Source organism: Cheilinus undulatus, linkage group 12 (assembly GCF_018320785.1).
Source record: "Cheilinus undulatus linkage group 12, ASM1832078v1, whole genome shotgun sequence".
Taxonomy (NCBI): domain Eukaryota; kingdom Metazoa; phylum Chordata; class Actinopteri; order Labriformes; family Labridae; genus Cheilinus; species Cheilinus undulatus.
Genome location: NC_054876.1, coordinates 33,332,081 through 33,357,752, shown reverse-complemented (window position 1 = coordinate 33,357,752; position 25,672 = coordinate 33,332,081). Strand labels below are relative to the sequence as shown.

Here is a 25,672-nt window from a genome sequence, read left to right as displayed (position 1 = left end):
GTTTATGAGAAACCTTCATTTATAAAATCAATGCTCCAAAGTATGAGTTGATCGGATATGGAAACATGTTTAGATAGAACATGCTTTCAATAAACTTGTGGATAAAATGTCTACATTGTGTGATTGTCAAAATGTGTGTCAAGACATAAATATAATGATTTTTGGCATTATTCAGATGATTCTTAAGTAGGGTAAAGGTTCATGTATTCACAGAAAAACCCTTTCAAAACAAGGTACTTTTGTCATGATACCCAGTTTCATAACTTCAGTAGGACTTAAGTTAAAATCTAACATAGCATGGCCACAGGAATAGTATTATTAGGCACCCAATGTTCAATTTCTCATTTTAAATTGCCACAAATCTCCTGCACACTGCCTTGATTACACAACTGGCAATGGTTGTCCTGCAAAGCAGATGCACCGGCCAGATACCATGTCTGTCATCAGGTGGATCCATCTGCAAAGCTGCAAGTTGAAATGCTTGTTCCCAGTCAGAGAATTTCTGGACCAATCAGCTTAATTTCAGAGAAAGAGGCATGTTTTAGTTGTACTAATACTAGAAGTCGGTTATATTGTTAGTATCCATGTTTCTCAGAAATCATTACTTATGTTTTTTGTTTTCGATGTTTAAAGATTGTCTCTGTAATGAAAGAGATTCTGTTTGCCATTTGATTTAGGCCCTTATAACTTTGCTAGTTCAAGTGCTTTATAAGCATATGTTATTTAAAATGTTATTCACTTCACGGGATATTTGACAAAACTATAAATATGTGGACAAGCACATACATAATTATTACCAATCATACTGGCTCACTGAATTTGCACCTCTTATGTCTGTAAGATAACCTGACACGCCAGATGGATTTGTTTCACACATCCATCTGGGAAAGTGTCAATAGGAAACATCTCAAGGCAGAGGCCTTGAAAAAAACTTGGGGTTTGTTTAGGTGAACGTTCTATCACCTCTAAGGGCCAATCAGAGCAATAAAACACGTGACGTAGCCGCTATCAAGCTGCGCCTGCACGGCTACTGAGGAATAATGTGAAACACAGCGACTATAGACATGTAAGTACTCGACTTTTGTCATTTCTGAAAAGAAAACACACTGCTGTTCTTTGTTCTTCTTTAAACAAAGAAATGTTGTCAAGTCCTGATAAAACTGGCGCTTTAGCAGCATCCACGCTAATCTCTTCCTCCATAATTGCACCAGCTCTTGCTGCTGCTTGTTTACATCACAACTCTGCTGTGCCTGAAAGTACTGCCCCTCGTTGCTGATTGGTCCTGTCACTTTCTAACCAGGCCTAAACGGTTCAGATGGGAGCTTTGCACGCCAGTGAAAAACAAGGAAACGTGCGTATCCATCTGCTTTGCAAGGTTATCTGTAAGAGGCTTCCTTTCATCATTCCCTCGTATTGATGGCATACTCACATTTAATCAATTTAATAGAGTAAAGATATATTTATTCCTAATGGCCATGCTTCACTCTAGATTTAATATCTATCATTTAAGTTAAATTGGGTTGTATTGAATGCAAATAGAGAAGACAGCTGGCAAGATTTGAGAAAAATGATCAAAGATCAAGATTACATCCAATATGGTGGCTTCATAGGTTTAATTTTCCTAAAATCAATAGGGAAAGAAATTTCATATGGTCAAACATGCAAACTGGATAAACAAAGGTTTCTGACTCTATTAGTAGATGTTTGGATTGAAAACATTTATTCATAGTAAATATTCACAAATTTAGTTACACTTTAGAAACAAACTGGTCTTCTAAATGGAAAGGTGGACCTGTTTTTGTCCGTAACAGGATGTGGCCCATAGAGTTCAGAGCTGCTGGCATTTGGCTTCACCGCAGTGGCTGGAAAAACCAGCAGGCTGAGGCTTTTGCTGATCGCAGGACAGAGGAGATTAAGGGCTGAAGGAGCAGGGCGAGCGTGGTTGACACTGACATCACAGAGGAAAGGTATTAGTGCTCCCACCTGTTCCCCCACAAGTGCACGTCAGGCACGGTCTGCCATTCATCTAGTTAAGGCTTTTGGTGAAGCACAGGGCATGCATGCTGCTGAGGAAAACATCCTCATGTGCAGGTTCAATCCTGTGCAGGTGCTTGGATTTCTTTAGAAAGTATGATCTCTGCAGAATTAGACACAATAGCCTAAATATTCCTGATCTAATGTAACTGCATATTGTGTCTGAATATAGATCACCATCATAGATCATAGATCATCAATATAGATCTGTGTTAAAAAATAAAAAGAAGGGTCTGATGTGTTCAAAAATGTATTTAGATACACTTTTGTCAGGGCTGCAAACACTGTACTCATTACAGTGCATCTCCAACTGGCTTTGATCTCAAGGTTTATTTAAAAACCTTGCCTGTCTTACACTGCTAATATTTCCATGATTTCAAACCTGGAGAGTTCATTTGCATCCTGAACAGATTGGAGTATCTTCGCACCACTGAGTATTAAAGCCATCTTGGGATTAGGTTCAGTCTAGCCACCTTTGCTCCAGCTGTCAGGCCGCTCAGCAGTAGAATACTTTAAATCCACAGCCAAAATTAGAGTGAGGAACAGAGGCCTGGTTACCTTCTCCATCTGGAAATAAAGCAAAAAGCCAAAGGGTTACGCATGAAGAAATATTAGGAATGAAACATAATTAAATAAAGATGGTTCGTATTTAGTGGACTCACATCCTGAGACATTTGTCTTTTCCGCCACTGGCTACTCTTTGTCCATCAGGACTCCAATCCACAGCAAACACCTACAAACACAAGCAAAGGTGTGATTGGTAAACGATTAAAAAAGAAAAATGTGCATTTTATCTCAAATCTGGCCACATCTATGATAATGACAGACAAGTGGACTTTGAAAACTGTTGTTTTCTAGCACTATTTCAGCCCTACAGACTCTCTGTAGCTGAGAATATTCACATATACGTTATTATGTATAGATTACAAAATTATCATATTTCATTTGCTTTGGTGTTTCTCTGCACTTCAGAAGAAACAAGACATACAAAAAATTTAAACGTAATCCAGAGCGTGGCTGACTTCTGTGACACACATGCCATGAAGATGTCACCATATTTTAATTTTAGTGACATACTGATGTTGTTAAAAGAGATGAATCAAAAAGGACAAAGTACATTTCCATTTTTTTTTAATTATAAAAAATGAAAGTTACTTTACTTACAATAATTTATGCTACTTTTTCATTCTCAAATGATGAAGGACTGTAAAAGAAAAATACTCAAGAGTGGCACCCAGACCCAATCGACTCAGCTCATCATCAAATCAAAGCAAATAATAGGGGACAGAAACAACCGACCTCCGATGAGTAAAGGCTGCCAGATATACATGACTTAATCTTATATTAAATTCTAGTGATACTATGATTGCCTATAGCAAGTACATTGTACTTGTACCCATCAGTGCTCCTTTGCTAGTTTCTGCTCTGTTTTCCTCTTCCTTATCATCATAACTGAAATCAATCCATCCCTCATCACCTCCTAAAGTGAGTCTGGCCTCAACAGCTAAATAGTGACGGTATAAATATACTTAATTTTCAGTGTGAAGGACTAGCAAAACATTAATAAAACATTAAATGAACATAATGAATTTCAAAACAAGCAAGAAACACGTTATCAAGTCAGTAGTATATTTGTTTCATATTTTGGCTTTTCTTTCAGCCTGCATTCATAATCACATATAAAAAAGTAAATCATTGTATTTCATCATGACTAATGCATTAAAATCGCTGACACTAGCCCTCTTGAACATGCTTTCTCTTAATGCATGCAAATTGTGGATGTGGGTTTGTGTGGTCTGTCATATCATGTAATATTCTTGTAAATTGTTTTCCTACTTCAGCTCTATACTTGGTAGACGGAATTAAGAGAGTAGAATAATGCCCTCTAAACTGTTACTGTTATGGTGCTGTCCATGGTGCTGATCATGTGACTGTCCTGATTTAATGGTGTGATGGACTTTATCGTGCACTAAGACCTGAGTGAGGCCTCAGACTCTTTGTGTAACCAGGCAAATTTAAGTGTTTTTTCATAGGTCACCTTATCGTGTAACTAACAGGGCACACTAACGGTGCACCGCTGCAGGTCGCAGGTGTGTCATGATGTTATGTCATAATATGTAAAGGCAGATAAACCCGCAGTGCACGCACCAATTGTGGGCACGCATTGTGTATTCACAGAAGACAGAGTGCAGCGTAAAGTAAAGGAGATGAACAGCTGTATAGTTTCTCTTAATTTGTTTACTGTGGGCCAACCTCTCTCTCTCCTGCTCTCATCAGATTCAGCCTGTCTCATGATCTCTGCAAAACTGACCTCACCAATGCAGTAAATGTCGGTCAATTTCACATATTTAAGTTTCACAACTTCACAAAAAAATTGACACTAGTGGAAGATCTTATTTTCTTTCCCTCACTTCATTGCCATGGTCTGGAAGGTCCATAGTAGTTGATTTGTTCATGTGTTTTATGCACTTGGGGTGACTTGGGAAATACAAAAATTCAAATATTATATCTCACCTCATCAGCATGGCCTGGCAGGTCCATGTTCAGCTTCCCAGTCTTTACGTCCCAGACTTTAAGTGTGCTGTCACTGCTGCCGCTCACCAGCAGCCTGCTGTCTGCAGACCATGCCACCTGGTACACAGACCCCACATGTCCACGCAGAGACATCAGGTACCTTTGGGTCAAAGGCAACAAGCAGAGACATACACAAATCTTAAGCTTATGGCACCACCATGTGGACAACAGCAGTATTACACATCGGCTGGTTTAATCGACCAGATAAAATGCGCTTTCATGTTCTGCGTTTTTCTTACTTTCCTGTGCGTCCATCCCAGATTTTAATAGACTTGTCAAAGGAGGCAGAGGCAAGGAGCCTGGTGTCTGGGGAGAACAGCACCTCATTGACCAAAGCACTGTGGCCAGTCATCCTGGCAAGAGGCTTCTTGTCTTCTGCAGGATTCCACAGAAACAATGTGAAGTCATCAGAGCCGGAAACAAGGCGCTCTGGAGCCTGACCCTGCAACACGAGAACAGAAGGAACTTTATTGACACAACAGATTCAAACAGACTGGAACACTTTAACAGAGGCCAGAAAAAGAACTTACCCTGACTTTATTATACCGCTGCAAAGCTCTCTCCTTTAGCTCCTCCACTATGGGAAAAAAGACTTGGTTAAGGTTGTTGGTTGGTTGGTTGTCTGTGGGGTGGTTGATAATGGGATAGGGTGGTTGCGGGTGTGTGGGTGTGAAGGAATGACTTTAATGGTCTATGTTAAACAAAAGGTGGGGGTGGGTGGGTGGGTGGGTTTGAGGGAATGTTTTTATTTTGTTTATGTAAAGCACTTTGAGTTACATGTTATGTATGAAAAGCGCTTTATAAATAAAGTATGATTGATTGATTGATTGAAGGAAGATGTCTTTTCGAAAAATAAATCTTAGCAGGAAAACCTCTCGACTGTCAAGTCTGTAATGTTCAGTTCAGAATCCAAACGTTTTGTTCTCCTTACATGTTCCAGTGAGGTCCTGGGGGTTGATGGTGGCAGTTGCAGGTTCAAAAGCTCCAGTTCGCAGGACGTAGTCTGTGCTGAGAGCCAGGGTGTTCACCCAGTGGGCGTGACCCTGCAGAGTCCGGCACTGGACGCCCTTTAATCAAAAATACAGAAATAAAAAATTACTACCAATTATCTCTTCATTCAAATCATTCTGATTGTAGCAATAAAACACGCATACATCTTTTGCCCTCCACACTTTGACCGTCCTGTCCTGTGAAGAAGTGTACAGAAGTCCGTCTCCTCCCCACTTCACACATGTGACTGACTGAGTGTGACCAGTCAGGATCTTCTCACAGCGTCCCAACACTGTATCCCAAATTCGTACTGAGGCGTCCTTAGAGCTACTGGCTAAGTACCGACACTCTGGGTTTCTGAAAGGGAGGCAGATCAAAGAGTCAGTAAATTAGGGTAGGATGATGTTAATTCCCCAACATAAAATCTCGTGAGCGATCAAGATGTCAGATCTTGGCTGTTTTCTATTTCAACAGCTTTTGGAACACAATACAGTCTCATCAATTTTCAATAACAGGAGGGAACCAACAGAACTGTCTTCCTCTCTTGTCATCTGCAGGGGACGTATCAGATACTACATGCAAAAAAACAAAACAAAAACAAACAAACAAACAAAAAAAACAACAAAAACAGAGGCAGAACCCAAGTCCTGTATATAGCTCCTCAATCTTAAATGACAAACTCACAACAATGCAGAAATCATCAAAAATACACTCAGGCAGTTCTCCTTAATTTGGTCTAGGTATGGAAAATTGTTGTCAAGCCACTGTAATGTGAATTTTACAAGCAAATTAACAAAGGACTGAACATTTTGTCTTTTTTTAAAGCACTGCAATCTCTTGAGTCAAAATGAGATATTGTTGCAATGCCACATTAATCGTATGCTGCATCTACTGCTGCACTTCCTTGTCCACAAGTGCTGTTTTTAGGTCTGAGCTTAACTGGACACTTTCTGCTAAATACTCTAACATAAGAACCAATGAAAAGCATCATGTTTAATCTGCATATTCCAAATCCTCAGAATTTTCTTTCTACATAACATTCCAAAAAGAGTAAATTGCCGAAGAGCTGCATATCCACTCAGCAGTCTAGTTCAGTTTGTTAGTATGGTACACAATTATGTGCATTTTCACTGTCAAAAGTAGGTACTTCCCTATTCTTCTGACATACTTATGTTGAGGTACCAAGCGTACCTATTGGAGCTATAATGGTTTTTGTATTCGTCCCGGACTGTCACGGTAGGGGGTCACAGTTCGGTGTGAGTAGTCACACGACAAATGCGTCCAAATCATTAGAAAAGAGACAAGAAAAGAAATGCGACAATATTTACTGGTCAATCTAGGTGGCAGTAATGCTGACTAGTGTTTAGAGACTGCTATTAAACCAACAATGAAGAAAAGGAAGTAGCCAGCATACCAAAACAGACAAAGAAGAAAAGTTGGCTCCTGCCCTCTCCTCATCACTGCACTGTTTTTAAAAAGCCCCTGGATGTAAAAGCAGAGAGGGCTGAAGGTATTACTGCTGCTAATACATGTTAAAGACTATACACAGACTGTTAATAGTAGAGACCAGTGACTACAAGCTTGCTTTTAGGCGCTTTTCTCTGGCTCTTTTGTAACATCCCATCCTCTTTTTTCAACAAGCTTTAATGCAGTTTTCCCAAAACAATAGAAAGCCTAGCTTTCATTTTGCATATTTATTTTGTTTTCCTCTTTTTACTTCATGTTTAATATGACACAGGCAGTACCAAAGACAGTTCTTAATGGCACTAAATAGAAGAAAATACTGTGATTGATTCAAATGCATATTTTGAACATGTAAAACATGTTTTAGCTGCACTAATGTTAGTAAAAGAAAAAGTAATAAGTGAGGAACATCTAGAATTATAAATCTTGGACTTTGACTTTTTTTTTTAATCGATAAACCAAAGTTGCACTGAACTGTGACCCTGAAACTGATGTATGGATCTAACCATGACCTCTGTAAAACGTTACCCCCCTTATATCTATTGCATCCCTAAAGAGTGGCGCTAGACTCTCTGCAACCTGTTGATAGGTCAAAAGAATCGTCACTCCACATACTATGACGGTATAATGGACAAAACACATAAGGCCCCGCCTTTTATCATGATCTGAACAGCTTTTCTCCCTCATTTTGTCACAGTAATGCTTTTTATTAACTCAAGAATGAGGTGCAATTTAACCTAACAATTTTTGCTTTGACCTCTAAACCCTTTTAATCCTTTTTATTTTTTTGCTTAACCATATGTGCCTCCCAACTTGCCTTGGCTTAATCAATTAAAGGACCTTTTTTGTACAAAGCAAGGACTGGCATTATGGAGTGTACTGGGATAAATAATGACATCAATCATGGTGCAGGAACGTTCAAGTATACAGTAAGTCAAACAACCAAGAGACAAAAAAATGAGGCAGCTAGGAAACTTTCAGCCATCATTCTGGCTATTATTAACACCTGTAATTTTCAGTGAAAAAGATGGGTTTTCAAAGTTTGGACAGGAAAAATTGCAAAAACATGAAATGAGAAAAAAGCACTCACAGATGGAGAGGCTCCCAGCAGAGCCAAGTAATCCACTTGGTGTGTCCTGTCAAAGTCTTTCCCATCTGTGTGCCTGTCACTGGATCCCACAGACAGATCTATAGGAACAACACCATTAAAATTACAAACAACATTACCACAGGATTCATCAGAACAATGAATGTGAACTAGAAGCAAACCTGACTATTCTTGCATCCCGAAGCCAATTTCTTTCCATCAGGTGACCAGGCAATACTGAGTACCCAATGTGTGTGTCCTGAAATAAAGCAGAATTCAGCTCAGCAGTGTCTAAATCCATTGATTAGATGTGTTCATGTGGCTCCACTGCAGATTCAAATGAACAGCAGACATGACGTTGTACCTCTGGCTGTGTGGTGAGGCGTCTCAGTTGTCAAGTCCCAAAAACGCACTGTGGTATCACCTGAACCACTGGCTAGGTATCTGCAACACACAAGGACAATTTAGTTTAAAGCCTTTCTCACCTTCTCAGCGAGGCTCTTAGATGAAACAGAGAACTGAAAAGCAGAACAAGAAAGTGAAGACAAGGGGGCATTCATTTTCTGATTTACTTACTTCCCAGTGGGGCTGAAGGCAGTTGAGATGACAGCCTCCGTGTGTCCCTGTAGTGTGCTCGTACATCGGGCTACAGCTCGGACCCTGAACACAGCTTGAGGCTGGTAAACCACAGGCAGAACCTGCTCTGTTTCAGCCCCGAGAGCCTTCACACACAACCCCAGACTGGACACCACCTCAGCCTCTCCACGAACAAAGAATGCAAGTGGAACTGGCTCTTCCTACAGCAGAACAACAAGCGAAACTTAACTTGGGATCTATTCCCAGGGAATTCAGACTTTTTCTTTTAAGATGGAAACAGGTGGTTCTTCTGAGTTAGGTGGTATGCTTAGCAAAGCAAAAGTAGCTCTCAAAAGATAAATCAAAACTCTGGACATGTGGAAATAAAAATATGGTAAAGCTGACAATGGTGCATCTGAAGTTTTGAGTGAATTTGGTGAAGGATTTTGGACTAGTCATGGTGTCAGATTGGTCACAGTTTAGAGTGAGGAGACTGGCATACATTTATGTTCTTCTTATTTCAGTGAGGTAGCCTCTGGTTAGTGGCAGCTTGTTACCTTCTGTAGGAGTGCATTGCACACAAGCTGTAGTTTGTCTGGGGTGATGTCCAAAGGAACATCGAAAGGTGAACCCAGGACCTCCCCCTCCTCATCCTGAAACTGGATCAACAGCCGCTCCACATCCTCACCCGACATCCTCAGACTGGTTCAGTCCCTGAACATCAACAAATCTTTAATTATTCTAACACAACACATCATATGCATGACGCAAGATAAATGTTAAAGAACCAATCATTAAAAAAAATGACTACAATATTTTTAATCTATATAAATATGTAATAAGTGGAATGTTGTTTTCAAGGGTCACACATTTAGAGGATGTTCACTTTGTATCTGCACATTGAAGTTATGGTTAACACATCCTGTGCTTCAATCTGACTGTGCTTGGCTGTTAGCAGGGTGCAAAATGTGAGATTTTGTTAGCCAGTTTGTGTTTTCTCCATGGTAAATGAAACAGTATATTTTAAAACTGAGAATACAGTTTTCATTTCAATAGATTGCAGATCTAGTTCAAGTAAATGTTAAAATGCCATAGTCAGTCTCAATCATTTAAAACATTATTTCTAACAAGAAAACTGTGGCTTGTGGAAAAAAGAAGCCCTGGATATTACTGTTTCTGTCTGCTTGTTGGCATGCTATTTTCTTTTCCTGCACCTGTTCAAACCATTAACAGTATGGACACATCTTGCCCCTCGCTGATTGTTGTATGTCGGGATTAACAGGTGATAAACTGAAGGAAACAATGACAATACTGTAAGATAACGTACAGTAAGAATCCTTTCAATAACCTGAATGTAGCTGGAAATAAGATGCTGTCAGTCATTATATCTCTGGGGGAGTACAATAATGTTAGAAAATATCTATCACTAACGTTAACTGAGAGAATTGGTCAAAGGAGAACACATTATAAACCCCGTTTACAGTGTGATTATATGAGCTTTCAGACTCTTAACTTTCAGTCGTGAAGCGGTTTGCTTTAGCATCACACTGTCAACTGTGCTACATGATGCTAAAACTTAGAGCTAGCCCTGCTAGCATGTTTTTAGCCGGTGTTTTAGACGTCTAACAACCTTTAACAGTCAATGTATAACGGTCGTCTGCTCATATATCTGTTTTGATTCACTTTCCCTTGAATTTTATTTGCGGGTGAACGCACAACTGTTCCAAAATCCTTACCTTTAGCGAGGTATCGATGTGCTCAACTCCCCACGTGTGTACAACCAAAGAGCCTATAGAGGGGAGAAACTCAACTGAGTTGTCATGCCACCGAGCGCTCTCGCGCAATGAATTATGGGAAAGTAAATAAAGCGTCAAGATGGATGTTTGATATGCCCTTTAAATCATTTCGTACCCTTCCTAATTTTTAAAGATATCTGTCATGAGTTGACATCGAAAATTTAAACGCAATTTTGGAGCCTGAGGCCAGTACAGACATGGGGCCCTCCACATCCATTGTTCTCTTTCCTTTTGAGTTATTTTCCATTAAATCTAGTCCTACTTGTAATCATAGACATCATATACGTATAAACGTATATGATGTCTATGCTTGTAACTTGATACAAAAACTAAAAAGCTTGTATAGCAATGTTTTTTTGCAGAAATGTCCAGGCAGATTTAAACATGTTAATTTCAGAGACTCTACATGGACATCTGGTAACCAAATGACAACAAAAATATGTTGCACTAAAAATGCATGTTTATTTCATGTTCATGTTTCCAACCATAACCTCTAAAAACTCCAAATATATTATTTTATTAATAATTTGATATAGTATGTATTGTAAAAAAAAATGTTAAAATAACAGTTACACAAAATAACTTGTTTTTGGTGGTATTTTAATGAAAAACTAAGAATGATCACACAGATGTTTACGTTTTTAATATGTCAAGCTTTAATGCCACTATAATATGACCAAGTTTACTTTATGTTTTATGCTTTAAATTAATTTTTGTAACGCCTTAAATCTTAAATGGACAAAATACAGGCTGGTGCAGGAGACAAAGTTAAAGATCCTGTAAAGTGAAAATAAATCTGTATTTAGGTTTGTTTTATGACAGGTCACTGTGTTAAAAACCTAAGGTCAACAACTGCAGTTGAATTAAACATCCTTAAGTTAATTAAGCTTTAAAATCATGAAAAATGAGGCATTAAAATCTGCTTTAGGATGGTGTGGGCTTGTCTCTTGAATGAGGTGAAGCCACGCCCACTCAGGAGAAATCCTCCCGGATTTAAAAAATGCTACAATCTGAATGGAGGAAAGTACTTATGCCATTAGCCTGCCCCTTGACCTTAAATTGACCTTATGATCAGAGCACAGCTACCTGGCTCAGTGCCTGAGAGGAGACAAAGTCCGTTTTCTGACTCAAATCTCTGTTATGATACCAACAAAATTCAGTCACATGTAGCTCTCAGTATTTTCACATGCTTACAGCAACCATATTCCAACATATCTAGTGTGTTAAGACTAATTTTGGATTTCACTTTACAAGGCCTTTAATTTAGTCATGTGTTCAGGGGGGCCCCAGTGGTCAGGTCCCAAGGAAATTGCTTACATTTACCCAATGGTAAAGCCCGCCTCTGTCACTGATATATTTATTTTCCATTTAAGCAGTTGAAACTCCTCATAGTTTTGGAAAATACATTTAAGCATGGTGTAAATTGTCCAAGTACGTAAAAGTATGAAGATTGATCATCATACACTAACAGTGAGACATGTTATAGTTCAGTGATGCCAGAGAAGTCCTTAGTAAAATTATGTCATACAACAATATTATATACAAATGTTTCAATGTCACAGTACTGTATTATCATTTACCTTTGATCTCTTTCTTACATGACTGATAAGCCAGACATATGGTGATAAAAATATGTTATAATAACTAATGGATAAACCTTTCAGTAATATGTCAGTAATCTTTCACAGTCAGGTGCAATTTTCTGTTTTAATTATATCTCTGACATTTTCATCACAAAGGAGAGAAAAGGAATGAGAAAACAAAACATAAGAATCATCTACCTCATTTATTTCATTCTAAAAAAATGAAACATAATGCCACTACACATCAGGTATTTCTGCTGCTTTGACGTTGTCCTCTCTATCAATCAACATATCAATCAGTCAACAAATACACACAATTGCACTTCAACATGCATAACCACAGGACACAGAAATCTGATACGTTTGTTTTCTTTGACAACAACCAACACTTTTGTTTTTGAATAGAAAGGCATCTTTTGATAGATTGATGTGAAAAGCTACAACTAGAGGTGTAGAACAACATAGATAAATAATAATCAAAGTCTTTAAAACTTTAAATCCATCTTCATTACAAAAATAATCTTACTATGATTCTGCCCCCTATTTCAGAAGCTTTCATGGTACACATTGGTTTATATAATCACATACACAAGAAGAATACGTTAACATAATAAATGGCTAAAGCCTACATCATTATCCACATTATATTCTAAATCTTTCTCCCATGCCAGTTAAAAATAATCCATGACCAGCTTTAGAAAAGGTGTATCTTACTGACTAGTCACTCCAGATGGCCCGCATCAGCATAACATTTTCTGAGCTTTATATTGTACAACCCTCTGCACTGTAGAAAAAAACAAAACGTTTAAATCTATCTCCAATTACAACTTTATAAAGACCCACTATGACCTGCATGTCCAATACTTTTAAAAACTTTTTTCTCGTGTATTTTCTGCTCTAACAGGCAGAAAAGGCCTGTGGATATGCCGGCTGGGACTCATTACAGCAATAAAGTTTTCCAGTAGAAAAACTTTTCCAGCAAGAGTGAGTTCAACCGAATGTGAACCCCTAAAAAGTAGGAATAACAAGTAGAAGGCACCAGTCTATATAATGGAAGAACATTTTAGGACTTTTCTCTGGGTAGATGATGGAGATGATGTGGGGCATTTATGAAAAATAAATTCTTTTAATTATCAGGGGAGAAGAATAGGTTGATGTGTTAATGAATAAGATGTGGCACAGCGCTGATTTGGTCTTTACTTGTCGAGCCCGTTCATGTTCTCGGGAACGAGGCCTTCCATGACGGCCCGCTTTGACTCCAGGATCTGCAAGGTAGAAACAAAATGAGATCCTTTTACCAAACATCCAACAGAATCACTTCTTTCTACAAAAAATACATGACAACCTAAATCAGTATCTTTACTATATTTTGTGATTCAATTAAACAGCTGTGGCATAACTACTCTTTTCAGGAAGTTTAATGCAATTTATTATGCATTTTAAATCATACAGTGCCTATAAAAGTATTTATCCCTTGAATATTTTACCTTTTCATTGATTTTATTAATCAGTCATGATCAATATATTTTTTTTTCCAAAAAATAACTTACAAAACAAAAACCTATTTAATGTCAAAGTGAAAACAGATTTCTACCAAGGAAATAAATATATAATGCACAGTAAGTGACTGCATGTTTTGTCTAATTGACATAACTTTGTAAGAATCTGTTTTCACTTTGATATCAAAGATTTTCTTCCAAAAAAGCCAAATTATATTGACCAGGATTGTTTTATAAAATCAATGAAAGGATAAAACATCCCAGGGAGTGAATTATTGTACTTATCCAATGCTCCAACTTTCCAAGTAATACTTGGAAAGATCATCATACAAAGTTTTCCTCTTACTTCTGGAAACACTGTAGATAATTTTTCCTTTTTCAACACAGGATGAGTAAAATAGAGTGATTGTATTCCTTGATAATGGTTTTATCAGTGTCAATGTTTTCTTTGTTTTCTTATTATATAGTTGAAGTTTTATGATGATATGGACTGTTATGTCCAAAATAAAAAGTAAGGTACAGTGTTTTTCATCCTATCTAGCATCACGATGCCAGTGTTAGTAAAACCCTCTAATTCTCCCACTAGCAATACCTAAAATATTCATGTGCCAAAAATTAGTTTTTTAGGACTTTGACAGCAAGATAATTTTATTGAAAATGATATCAAGAAACTGACACATTTTATTTTGGTTATAATCTTACCTGAAAGTTTGCACTGAGGCCAATGATGCTCTGCATGTTTGTACTGAAATAGCCCAATACGTACTGTCCACCAAGCAGAGGGATCTCGTTCTTATCCACTGATATCTGCAAAGCACACATATTTATAAACTTATATTAAACAGGCATCCTTTGTGCAATAATGATATGCATGCCTCTTTTGCACATTACCTGTATGACTTCATTTATCTCAGCCCAGTCTTCCTCTCTGACCCAAACAAAGGTTTCGTAATCAGATGCACTCTTGAATCCCACCTGTAGGAGAACAATTTAATCTCTTCAGATTGATCTGGTGTTATAATAATTATTGTCTCTTCTATTTCACTGCTGTTACCTTGTAGAGGCCGATCCAGTCCCATGTGGAGGACTCGAACTCTTCTTGGACAGTGTAGGTAAGTAGGGCATCCTGATCAGCGCTCCAAACACCCAGAGGAGAAATGTGCACCAGTGGAGTGTCAAAGTGCTTCCTCAGCTGCAGAAAACAAGAAGAAGATCAGGAAAAACTAGTTGAGAAGAGCAGCAGGGTTGCATGGTTTTATCAGTGGGTCTGCTCTCACCTCCAGGCTGAAGGTTGCAATGACAGGCTTGTGGTCACTGACCCCGTAGCTCATGTCACTGGTGTATTTGTCCTGTGTGACGAGGAGTGGATACTCATCAACTTCATCATCGGCAGAAGTTGACGCCTTCTCACCCTCCTCACTGTCCTCTGATAGAGGAGTTTTGGGCTTGATGCGCCACAGGATCCGATCTGTCCAGGCAGGTTTCCTCTTCTTACCACTGAGTGAAGCAGTAAAAGATCATTCCACAATTTCCACCAATGCTTACCTGAGTGGTTACAACTCCATGTCAAACTTATCTACAACTCTTTGTTTCCAAACTACTGAAAACAGAGCAAGTCACACTATTGATGATATATTAACATGGACAGAATACATCCATCTCCTTCTGTTGTACAAAAGTGAAGCCAAAATACCTAATTCCATGGTGATGCCATTTGGAACAAAGACATGTAAAAAAGGGAGCTGGAACTGTGGAACTGATGCTACAACCTTCTGCCCTGGTCAGAGTCAACACTTGAGGTTATAAAAAGTTCAATGATTGATTTGTATGTTTTTGATCTGCTTGCTTTCTCTCGCTTTTTCTCCTCTGCTCTGCTAATCTGGTTGAGGATGCTGCAGAGCACTGCATTCATTAGCAGAGCTGTCAGTCACTATGTTACATTTTCTCTTCAACACATCAAATAACTATAAAATACACAGAGAGATGAACATTTTGACATAAATTAGCATGATAACAACAAAACTAGTACGAGTTCTACACAAAAAACCCAACTTGTCTAATTTCTGCCAGTCTGATCTCCATGATAGTCATACAAAATACTGCTAAAATCCCATGCATGTATATCTGTTTCATATTGCATTGATATATTTTCATATATTATTTCTGAAATAATAATTTTCTAAAGTATTCTCTACATATGTAGCTTGAATTATGCAACAACAGAAATCAAGGTAGAAAAAAACTTCTGTGATGTGTATTCAGGGGCTGGTTAAAGTGGTTAAGGGCCCCTGGGTTATTCTTTAATATAACTAGCATAAATCATACTAGTTATATAAAATGGCAGCATATTTTTGGGCACTCTTGCGTACATTACAAATTTATGATGACAACCTTTAGTATTACATTAATGCTAGAGGGAAAAAGACATTTAAAATGTACTTGCAAGCTGCTAAAACTTTCTTTCTGGCATTTTGCTGCTGTGAGAGTGTTGACGTCTTTGAAAACCAAACTGACATCATGAACATGGGCGCACTGCTTACAGATTACTGTGCTCCAAATGTTTAGGCTTCACTCCCAGAAGGCTGTTGGTTGTCCATCTTAATATACAGTCTATGAGTTGCACACACATGCAGCGCAGAGCTAATACTTCAGTGTAGCATGCTGTGGAGGAATAGTGGGGTGGCAATACCACTGGAAATGGTATTTAAGCTTTATATGAGCACATTTACTGTGACAGGTGAAACATTAATGACCCAGTGGGAGTCTGGGTGTAGGAGAGGGTTTGCTAAGGTGTAATGAATTTGCAGATCATGTCTGAAATTCAACTTCATGTGTTCTGTAAACCCCTTGGAGTTTTTCATCAAAGCTGTGTCTCCATTTTTAATAATTAAAGGTCATACAAAGATAACCATCAAGGTGAATATTTATATAAAGGGGAACTTAACTTATTCCTACTGGGTGTATCTATGGAGACACCCACCTTTTTGGGTCTAGCTCCCTGTACCAGGCCCCCAACCACACAGAGAGCAGCCCCCAGGTGAGGGAGGTGAGGAGGAAGAAGAGGGTGGTGCTGCAGCGCTGCAGGGGCCTGGGTCTGTACATGGTTAGGGGCAGAGCCACAGTGCTCTTGCTGAGAGAGACACACAGTGTGCTAGTTTAAGAACTGATATAACTTGCAAAAAAGAGCTGCTCCCAACTTCAGCTACAATCAGGGTTTACTTCCTTTGGTTTCTGTTTGTTTTCTGTCTGGGTGTGAGCTAAAGACGTGCTGGTAAACACTGCAGGGAAAGGGACAGATGGTGCAGTGACAAAGAACTGAGGGAATGTGGGGCATGCAACACAGACAAAAAACAAGTCTCTTACTTAAAACGCAACCAAGTCTTCGGAGCGCTGAGCACATTTCAAATGGAAATAAAAGCACAGAGGATATCTGAGATACATGAAGTTTTTGTAAGTGAAACACATTTGTTGGTCATACATGTTACCTGGTGTCATAGGTATCTGAGTTACGGTCAAACTTGTAGCTGGGTTTGAAGTTTAACGGCCCCTCCTCAAACTCTTGAAGGAAAGGTTCCTTCTTCTTCATCATGAGGAGCTGCAGAACAAAGACATGTATCAGTAATCGTTATTTCTTATGTGTGTGAATATGTATTTATTAAAGAAAATCACCTGGTCTTTTTCCCAAAGCAGATGAAGACGTCCACTGTTGATGGACGAGCGGAGGAAGTGTAAGCCATGGTCTGCAATTCGGAAGTTCAGGTCCCCAAAACAGAATGCCACCCTGTATGAGAGCCTCATTTTAGCTACTTTACAATAACCAGAAGCAATTTACACCATGTGTGTATTGAGAGTGCACCGCCTGTGCGGGCTACTGACTTGTGGTCTCGGACGTATGGCGTGTCCAAGATGTCAAACTCTTGTGTTTCCAGAATGTACTCAAATTCATCGACACGCTGCAGAGCGTAGTTCATGTGAGCAGCAAGGTGGCAGTTGAGGAAACACACCATGTGACCGTAGAAGGAGAAACGCACAGATACTCCTCCTTTGTTACCCTGATGGAGACAGAGGAGAGAGGGAATAATAATGTAAAGCAGTGCAGTCATGAAAGCAGAATTTTTGACTTTGATAGGATTCTACCAAAAATCAGACATCAATGTCTTATGAACAAAAATTCAAAGTCCTGAGGGGTCAATGCCAGAAAATGTCTGGATTTTACTTAGCAAAAATGGCAAGGACATTCCTGCTAACTGTCTTAAGTGCACAATTTAACTGCCACAGTATTTTATAATGGAGCTTAGGCAGGACTTCCACATTATTTATGGCAGCTTTTGGTAAAAAAAATGCGTACGTCTAAAGACACAAAGAGTTTTTTTTTTTTTTTTAAGGGGACGTGTTTTTCCCTTTTCAGACATGTTCATATTGGTCTCAGAGGTCCCCAAAACATGCCTCTCTGTTTCAGCCCTGCTAAGAGGGAGTGTGTGTGTGTCTGTCTGTGGCTTTAAATGTTACTGAGCTATCTGACTCCATCCCTGACTCTGCCCCTCTCTGGAAATGGATGTGGCTTAATGGATGTGGCTCTCCTGATCCTAAGATCAGATCTTCCAAGCGGGGACGGCCAACCAAACCTGGGGGCGGGGCTAACTCCCCACATGACCTCATGAGGGGAAAACCTGAGAACGGCTTGTTTCAGCACACATTTTCTGAAAGGTGGAGAAAGAGAGGGGTGAGGGAATGGATTTTTCTGGTACTTGAGGGGATTGTAGACAGGCCAGGGGCACATATTTTTTGTTAGAAAGCCTGATAAAGTGATTTCTGTATAATATGTCCCCTTTAAGCTTAGTTCATTGGTGGAGCAAAGGGGTGACTTAGGCCCGTCCACACGGAGACGAAAATGATATATTCCAGTTTCATTTTGAAAAAGTTTTCCGTAAAGACGGGATCGTCTCAAGAAATGTCCGCAAAAGCACGGAACTCCTGAAAACGACTGAAAACGCCGTAGTGCATATGCCAAGCCTGTACATAGCGCTGTATTGCTGCCAGGAAATAAACCAAAAGAGAGAAAAAGATACTGAAAACTGACACAAACTTTCTTCTAGTTGGCCTTCTGGCTGATCTCCATGTTGGATTTAAGAACATATGGTGTATGCGTTTCACAGTGGTGGTAAAGGAGCATCAGATTTGCTGTAAAAGTCATAACAAGCTCAGTAGCATCTGCAGCATGAACACAACCCTGTAATCCGCCATTGTTGTTTTGGCCGGACCCGCGCAGGCGTCTTAAGATAGCTACACTATGTTTGACGTAATAGTTTCAAGCAAGATACGGTTGGCTGTCCACACGGAGACGAAACGGTAGTCATTTACGGATTTGTGCACACTGGGACCCATTTTCAAAAAGTATCGTTTACAGTCACCCAAAACGCTGCTTCCATGTGGATGAAATGCGAATACGACAAAAAACTTTTGCGTATACTCCTGAATTTGTCTCCGTGTGGACAGGGCCTTACGAGGCTTAAGCTCCTGATATAATTTCAAAAGCCCCGAATCCCCGAAATATATTCCTGCTGAGTGTTATGATGGTAAAATGCAAAAAGGAATCGGTGACATTTGACAAATGATTTTTTTTTAAAATTATGATTGCTGATCCGTTATACTACATATGAAGTTGTGCAAAATGTCTTCCTTATTCTTTAAAAAATTGAAATTATTATATTGCATATTAATTTTTCTTTTTTACAAAAATGTAAAAAGCATGCTGTAGTTTAATAACCACTTTTGAAACAAAGAAGGATTGTTTACATGGCTTTTCATATATAGATACTGTTTTTTTAAACCTTATTATAAATCCAAACATTTATGTTGTGAGTGTTTGCCCCAGTGTACCTCAGCACTTTCACTGTTCTTTGTCAGAGATTTCACTCTGTCAAAGCTCTCATACACTCCACTTCTCAAACACAATGAGCCTTTCATATTGTGTTGAAACCCTGCAGCATCTGATGTCAATGGGATTCCTAGTGTGCAGAGTTTAATAGTGTTGCCTTGTCTGTTGTTGCCGTTCCTCACCCAGTAGCCAAAGATGCCGGTGCGAGTGTAGGTTGTCTGGATGTTTCTGATGAAGGGGAGATGTACCTGTTTGGCAAAAATGATCAGCAGCAAACCCTGCATCCTCACTGATGACACCTGCAAGACAGATTTTATTCATGATCTTTTATGTAATCTTATAAAGGATGGTTCTTCTCATCATCTTGTTAACTTGTTAAGAGGCAGAAACACATATACTGAGAATATGTAAATATACAGCTATACAGCTTGAATAAAATAGATGAGTATGTCTCAAAGAAGGCCAAATGGTTAGGTAAAACTTTATGAGCTTGTTTCAGCATGCTCGATCCAAATATTATCTCTATGAGGGGTTCCTCTAAAAGACAAATTCAACATGTATCCTTTATTTATTTACTTTTTCTCCTGCTTTCCTCTCCTACCTTAACGAAACCTCTAGGTGCCAAAGTGTCCATGAAAACATGACTCCAGGAGTCCTCCACCAGCAGGTCAGAGATGAACCTTATTGGGGCGGCATTCACCTCCTGCAGGCTGTCATACACCAACACAAAGGAATTTATAGCATACATTAGGACACAAATAATTTTAGGTATTTTTCTTTCTAAATGTCTTCCCCAAAAATTGAATTATACACATTTATTATTTGGTCAGACTCTTGGAAAGATCTGATATTTACCCGATCACATAGAGGTCTGCAGGGGGCTGGACATCTAGTTGCAGCAAAGAGGTGACGTCTTCAGGGGGCTCGGCTGTGGCAACGTTCCAGGTCACCATGTGCAGCCTGGACGAGGGTTACAACATTACCATAATTAAACAAAGTTATCAAATAAAAACAAAATTAGATATCTAAGTTACATTGCCTCTATTCCTGTGATCAATCGCAAGAGTATAAGCATTACTGTGAGGATTTTATCCATGTAAAATTATCATTACTTATTTGGTTAAAGCCTGAAGGGAGAAACTTCTTCTACAATAACATCAAGTTGCAAAAAAGATTGAGCAGACACAAGTAAACCCAAGCAGATACAAATCTACTACATTTAACTTTGTTAAAACTGCCTTTAGTAAAAGTAAAAGTACTTGTCTATAAATCTACTCAAGTTAAAGTAAAAGTATATAATTTAGTGTTTACTTTAAGTACTGAGTACTGAGTAGCTACCGAGGAGTTGTACAGTAAAATATGATCTTTCTTTATTGGCAAGAACAACAATAGAATAGATCTCCAATCAGATTGTTCTGGTAAAGTAACACTTCTATTATAAAGTCAAATACACAGCAATATTGACTGTGTTAATTAAACTCATATAGAGATAAATGTGACTCTTTAGAAGAGTCTTTACTGAGCCACACTTCTTATAGTTACACCACACCACACAAGTCTTAACAAAAATCTTAAAAGAACAGTGAGTCAACGTCATAGAGAGGCCATAAATACTGCAGAATATGCACTTTGTGTGCTTAAAGAACACCCAAAGTCACAGGAGGGAGCTCTAACTCAGTGGATAACTTCACCCATGGTGCAAATGTGTTTCACATGAAAAACAACAATCTACTAGAAACATGACAAAAAGAACTCAAGCAAGAGTAACTGTAAGCACATCACAACATGCTACCCAAGGGCATGATGGGAAACTCTGCCAACACACACACACCAGATTTGAAATAGTAGTGGGAAGAGCCTAGATCAGAGTTGAACTAACACTGGTGGTTCAACATTGTCAAATAACTCCAATACTGAAGACCTTTTCACTCAGAATGGAGGTAAAATTACACTTTGGGAGCTAAAATCAACTCTGAGATGTTTTTTACACTGAGAATTCAACAATTCCGTCTCTCTCTATGTGCTACTGTAAATTCAACAAAGGTGGAAAAAATACACAAATACTCCAGTACTTGTACTCAAATAAAAGCACAGTTACTCTGGTTGAAGTAAAAGTACTGATTTCAAAATGTATTAAAAAGTACAAGTACCCCAAAAAACTACTCAATTACTTTTAGCTGTGATACAGAAGACACGGTGTAAAACAAACTTCTTAGCACAATTTTAAGTTTACTTGAATTATCCAGTATTGTATAACCTGTACTGACATTCTTATATGTATAATTTAGACAAAAAAATCCATCACAATACATTTAATACTATGTTAATGGCACCTATTGAGAGCAACTAAGAGAAGCACAGATGATTCTAGTACTCTTTAAACATCAGCTAATATAAAAATTCAGACCAGAAAACAATGAGAAAACAGACATGGCCCTGAGAAACTACAGCTGCAGATGGTGTCAGATTTTGGCAATTTTCTGTCTTTACATTTTGGTTTAGTAGAACAAGATTCAAAATATTTAACAAAAGCTCTTTATAATGCCAAAGAGACCCCAAACCATTCCTACAAGTATCCGTGCAAACTTTTATGTGGTGAGCATGTGCGCATGTCGACCTGAATGCATCTGAGGGAAGGTAGCGCCCACACAGCTGAAAGGCTTCATCCAGCGTGCGGGAAACCTCCTCATTGGCCTCGTCGTCAGAGCTCATGTCCTCTATGCAGGTGAGCAGCTGAGACAGGCGCTGCCGGAGGAGCATCTTGGACCTGGAGCTCTGAGACGTGGAGCTGCTCATGCTGTCTGAACGCTGGCGTAGACTGTCACTGAGGTCGTCCATGTTTGGATCTTGAAATGTGTTACCTGAGCTTCCTCAATGTCAGAAGAAAAACAAATAAAATCCAGTGAAGGAAATGCCTTTGGATGGTTTTATCCTTAAATGTCTTTGGTTGCAGCCATGTGAGGCCTTTTGAAGTAACATGAACGGACTCCTGGGTAGACAAATCTCTCTGCATGTGCTTCAGGCAGCCTCTGATTCAGGTCCTTCAAATTGGATCAAAAACAGAAAGCTGGGGGTCTGCGCTGGTCTGCTGCAGTCCTTTCTGTGTCACGGCCCTGTGTGGTCATGCAGCAACAGAGCGTCAGCTCACAAAGCAGCGGGGCCGACTCAGGAATGTGGGCATGATTGAGTCAGATTTGGATTATAATCGCAGGCAGGAGACGGGCATGTGAACGTGTACGTAGTCTCAGAGAGTAAACGAGAGGAGGGCTGGAGGCTGATCCTCCATCATTGTGAGGATTGTTGCAAGACTTGGGTAACCCTTCAGATCCCTAAGAGGTTTACTAAATACACTCTATCAGCTGAGCACAATGCATGTATGCCTGCAGTAACAGTCATGCACTATAAGGGGACAACAGCACACAATAGCATTAGCTTCTTTTGGCCTCAATCCAGCCTCTTCTCATATAGGTGAAAGGTTATTTTTGACAATCCAGGAGGAGGGGTTTCCATGAGCATCAACACAGCTGCTGTTGGCACTTAATGCAAGGAACAAAAGCTAAAATAATTCTAATTAACAAGTATTACGGAGCAATTAAAAGTAGAGACATTACATAACAGATTTGTAGGGAGCATAATATGTGAAGCAATCAGCAGCTTTGCCAAATACTTCAATGGTTTAAACGTTTCGTAACCATTAGGTAGTGAGATATTTTCCCAATGAAAAGTTCACTTCCGGATTTATAGCTGTACATGCTGGCTTCATCCATTAATAGATGTATGTTTCCTTCAGCTTGATGGCAGAAAGCCCAAAACATTAACCTGACAAGCCAGATGGATGTGTTTCACACATTCATCTGGCAAACCTCTTATATACAGTGTTTGGGAAAGGGCAGAGCCTTTGAAAAAAAAACTGGGAGGGTGATTGGATGAATCAGAGCAGCAAAACATGTGACGTCGTAGTCCTAAACCGAGGTGCACTGCTACCGAGAGTCTAACTCCATAGAGAGCTGCGTAACGCGAACCATGGCGACTTTAGGCATGTCAGTATATGACTTTTGTTTTTTTTGAAAAGAAAACCGCTCAATGCTGTTCTCTGTTTTTCTTTTAACGAAGAAATGTCGCCAAGTTCTGATAAAAACTTACGCTTTAGCAGCATCCATGTTAATGTCTTCCACCATAACTGCACCGGCCTCTTCTCGCTGCCTACATACGTCATGACTCTGCCTTGCTCGAAAGTACTGCCCGTCATTGCTGACTGGTCCTGTCACTTTCTAACTGGCCCAAACGGTTCAGATGGGAGCTTTGCACGATGGCTTTGCTAGTAAGAAACACGGAAACAGGCGAATCCATCTTCTTTGCAACATTAGCATAACATAATCTTTGAAAAAAGCTGTTATTAAGACTCATATACAGTCATGTACATATGTTATAGGCATGTAGAGTGCTAAAGATTTATCAGGGGGCCTGATTTTGCCACACAGGGCTTGAAGAGGGGGGGGCAGCCAGAGTCAAGCTTGACACGTCAGTGTCACATGCCAAGGTCAAGCTCAATGGCATTTCTTTTGTCCGGCCCTTTTTAACCCTGGCGATACACCTGGATACCGTCCACAGCACAACCAGGGACTTGTGGTAACCCTACTACCTGCATGCACAATACCCTAGGCTGTGCATAGTCTTGAAATCCAACCCTTATTCTGCCCTAAATGTGTGGACTTTGATTTTTTTTTTCAACAGGCTGAATGTGTGCAAGGACATCCAGAGCACAACCAGGATTGTGTCAATCCTCTTTCCTTCCAGATGGTGCCTTACTTAAGCCTCAATTTTCTAAATTTTTGTCCCAGACATGCCGAAAAGTTCAGCACAGTACTATATGTGTACACATAAGGATAGTGATAATAAAAACTTTGTTTATATAGCACCTTAAAAACACAAGTTAAAAGTGCTTCGACACACAAGCAAAAAATGAAACATCAAAATAAGTCACGAAGAGCCACACAAAAGAAACTAAACAACACCAACAAGCCAAAATGGCACAGCACAATCAACATATTCAACCTAATACACTATCATAAGAACAGCATAAAACACAGGCAGCCCATCATTAATGGTAACTATTAGAAACTGAGGCGACACAAGCGCCCAACAGCATAAACATGAGCTGAGACCAGGGGGGACCAGAGATGTAAGATATAACAATTAAAAGAGATAAAACCAAGCAAATCAAAACTGATAAAGTTAAATAAATAAGAAAATCAGTACTTGAAAATGAGAGCAGTAAAAAGCAACATAAAAAGTAAACATTCACATTAGAGAGGAAATGTGTGTCGGCCAACTCAACGGTGAGAGCACTGCCCTCTATAGGTAGGGTTAGGGAGAGTTTCCTTTTTTATAACAGTTGTGGGCCTTCATTGCCTTGTCTGAATCTGCTTCATTGATTGTTTCTGACTGATTCATGGTCTGTAGCCTCATGTTGAAGAGGTCAGCCATATCGTTTTGTGTGCTTACCTTTTTACAGTCACAAATATTGTAGTAATTTAATTCTTTGGGAAATTCAGCCCTTGTTTCCCCCCTGTTTGAGCCAGAGAACTCATCTGCTGACATCTCCGTCTCCGTCTCCTACCTCAGATAGGTACAGCTAACCCATGTAATTTTAGGTAAAAATTGGCCAGAAACAATGTTGGCTCAATTGTACACTGTATCAAACATCTTTTACGCAGAAAGCCTCTGTGCCTGTGATCCTGCAATGCAAGCTTCTGCTTTTGGCTACGTGCTTTTCTGCCTCAGCTATCTGAACAGCTGTTTGAGTATGTGTGCTTCAAGTAACTAAGCTAAACAACACTTAAGTGAGAGATTTTGACTTGAGTTACAAAGATGTTTACTGTGGATTTGAGGGGAGACTTTCCTGAGCCATAGTAAACAGAGGAACTTCTACAGATGGAGACTAGGGGGAAAGAAAGAGAGCGAAAGAAACTTAAATGGAGACTGATTAGCTTGCCTGATGGTGTGGAAGTGGAAACTGTGAGCCCATTTCCACAAAAGCTACTGTTGCCATGATTGGGACTCCACAACAGCTCTTCAGGGCATTTCTGACCAAAGATAATGGCAACAGAAGCCTGAAGCCTGCATCACTCCCCATACAGAGTTCCCTGCCTCACTGTGTTTAACGGATCTTCTTCAACTTTCTGAAAATA

General features: G+C 39.4%; 2 protein-coding genes across 3 annotated transcripts; both read right to left on the bottom strand.

Moving 5' to 3' along the window:
- Positions 1-1,697: 1,697 nt before the first annotated feature.
- On the bottom strand, positions 1,698-10,652 carry nle1 (notchless homolog 1 (Drosophila)). 2 transcript variants are annotated; one of them, XM_041801393.1, is made up of 14 exons: positions 10,637-10,652; positions 10,462-10,514; positions 9,283-9,439; positions 8,726-8,946; positions 8,514-8,593; positions 8,332-8,408; positions 8,153-8,250; positions 5,763-5,955; positions 5,540-5,675; positions 5,139-5,185; positions 4,848-5,050; positions 4,549-4,708; positions 2,697-2,767; positions 1,698-2,601 (listed from the first exon to the last, which is right to left on the bottom strand). In XM_041801393.1, exons 3-14 carry the CDS (start codon positions 9,418-9,420, stop codon positions 2,589-2,591), a joined length of 1,437 nt encoding a protein of 478 aa, XP_041657327.1. In that variant the 5' UTR covers positions 9,421-9,439; positions 10,462-10,514; positions 10,637-10,652; the 3' UTR covers positions 1,698-2,588. The 2 variants fall into 2 exon arrangements, with proteins under 2 accessions (XP_041657327.1, XP_041657326.1); XM_041801392.1 differs by lacking the exon at positions 10,637-10,652 and having other exon boundaries at positions 10,462-10,533.
- Positions 10,653-13,300: 2,648 nt separating this feature from the next.
- On the bottom strand, positions 13,301-22,319 carry inpp5kb (inositol polyphosphate-5-phosphatase Kb). Its single transcript, XM_041802124.1, has 12 exons — positions 22,099-22,319; positions 20,337-20,441; positions 20,083-20,191; positions 19,664-19,780; positions 17,480-17,655; positions 17,273-17,384; positions 17,089-17,198; positions 14,881-15,100; positions 14,658-14,795; positions 14,495-14,578; positions 14,306-14,410; positions 13,301-13,369 (listed from the first exon to the last, which is right to left on the bottom strand). Exons 1-12 carry the CDS (start codon positions 22,317-22,319, stop codon positions 13,301-13,303), a joined length of 1,566 nt encoding a protein of 521 aa, XP_041658058.1.
- Between the last annotated feature and the right edge of the window lie 3,353 nt (positions 22,320-25,672).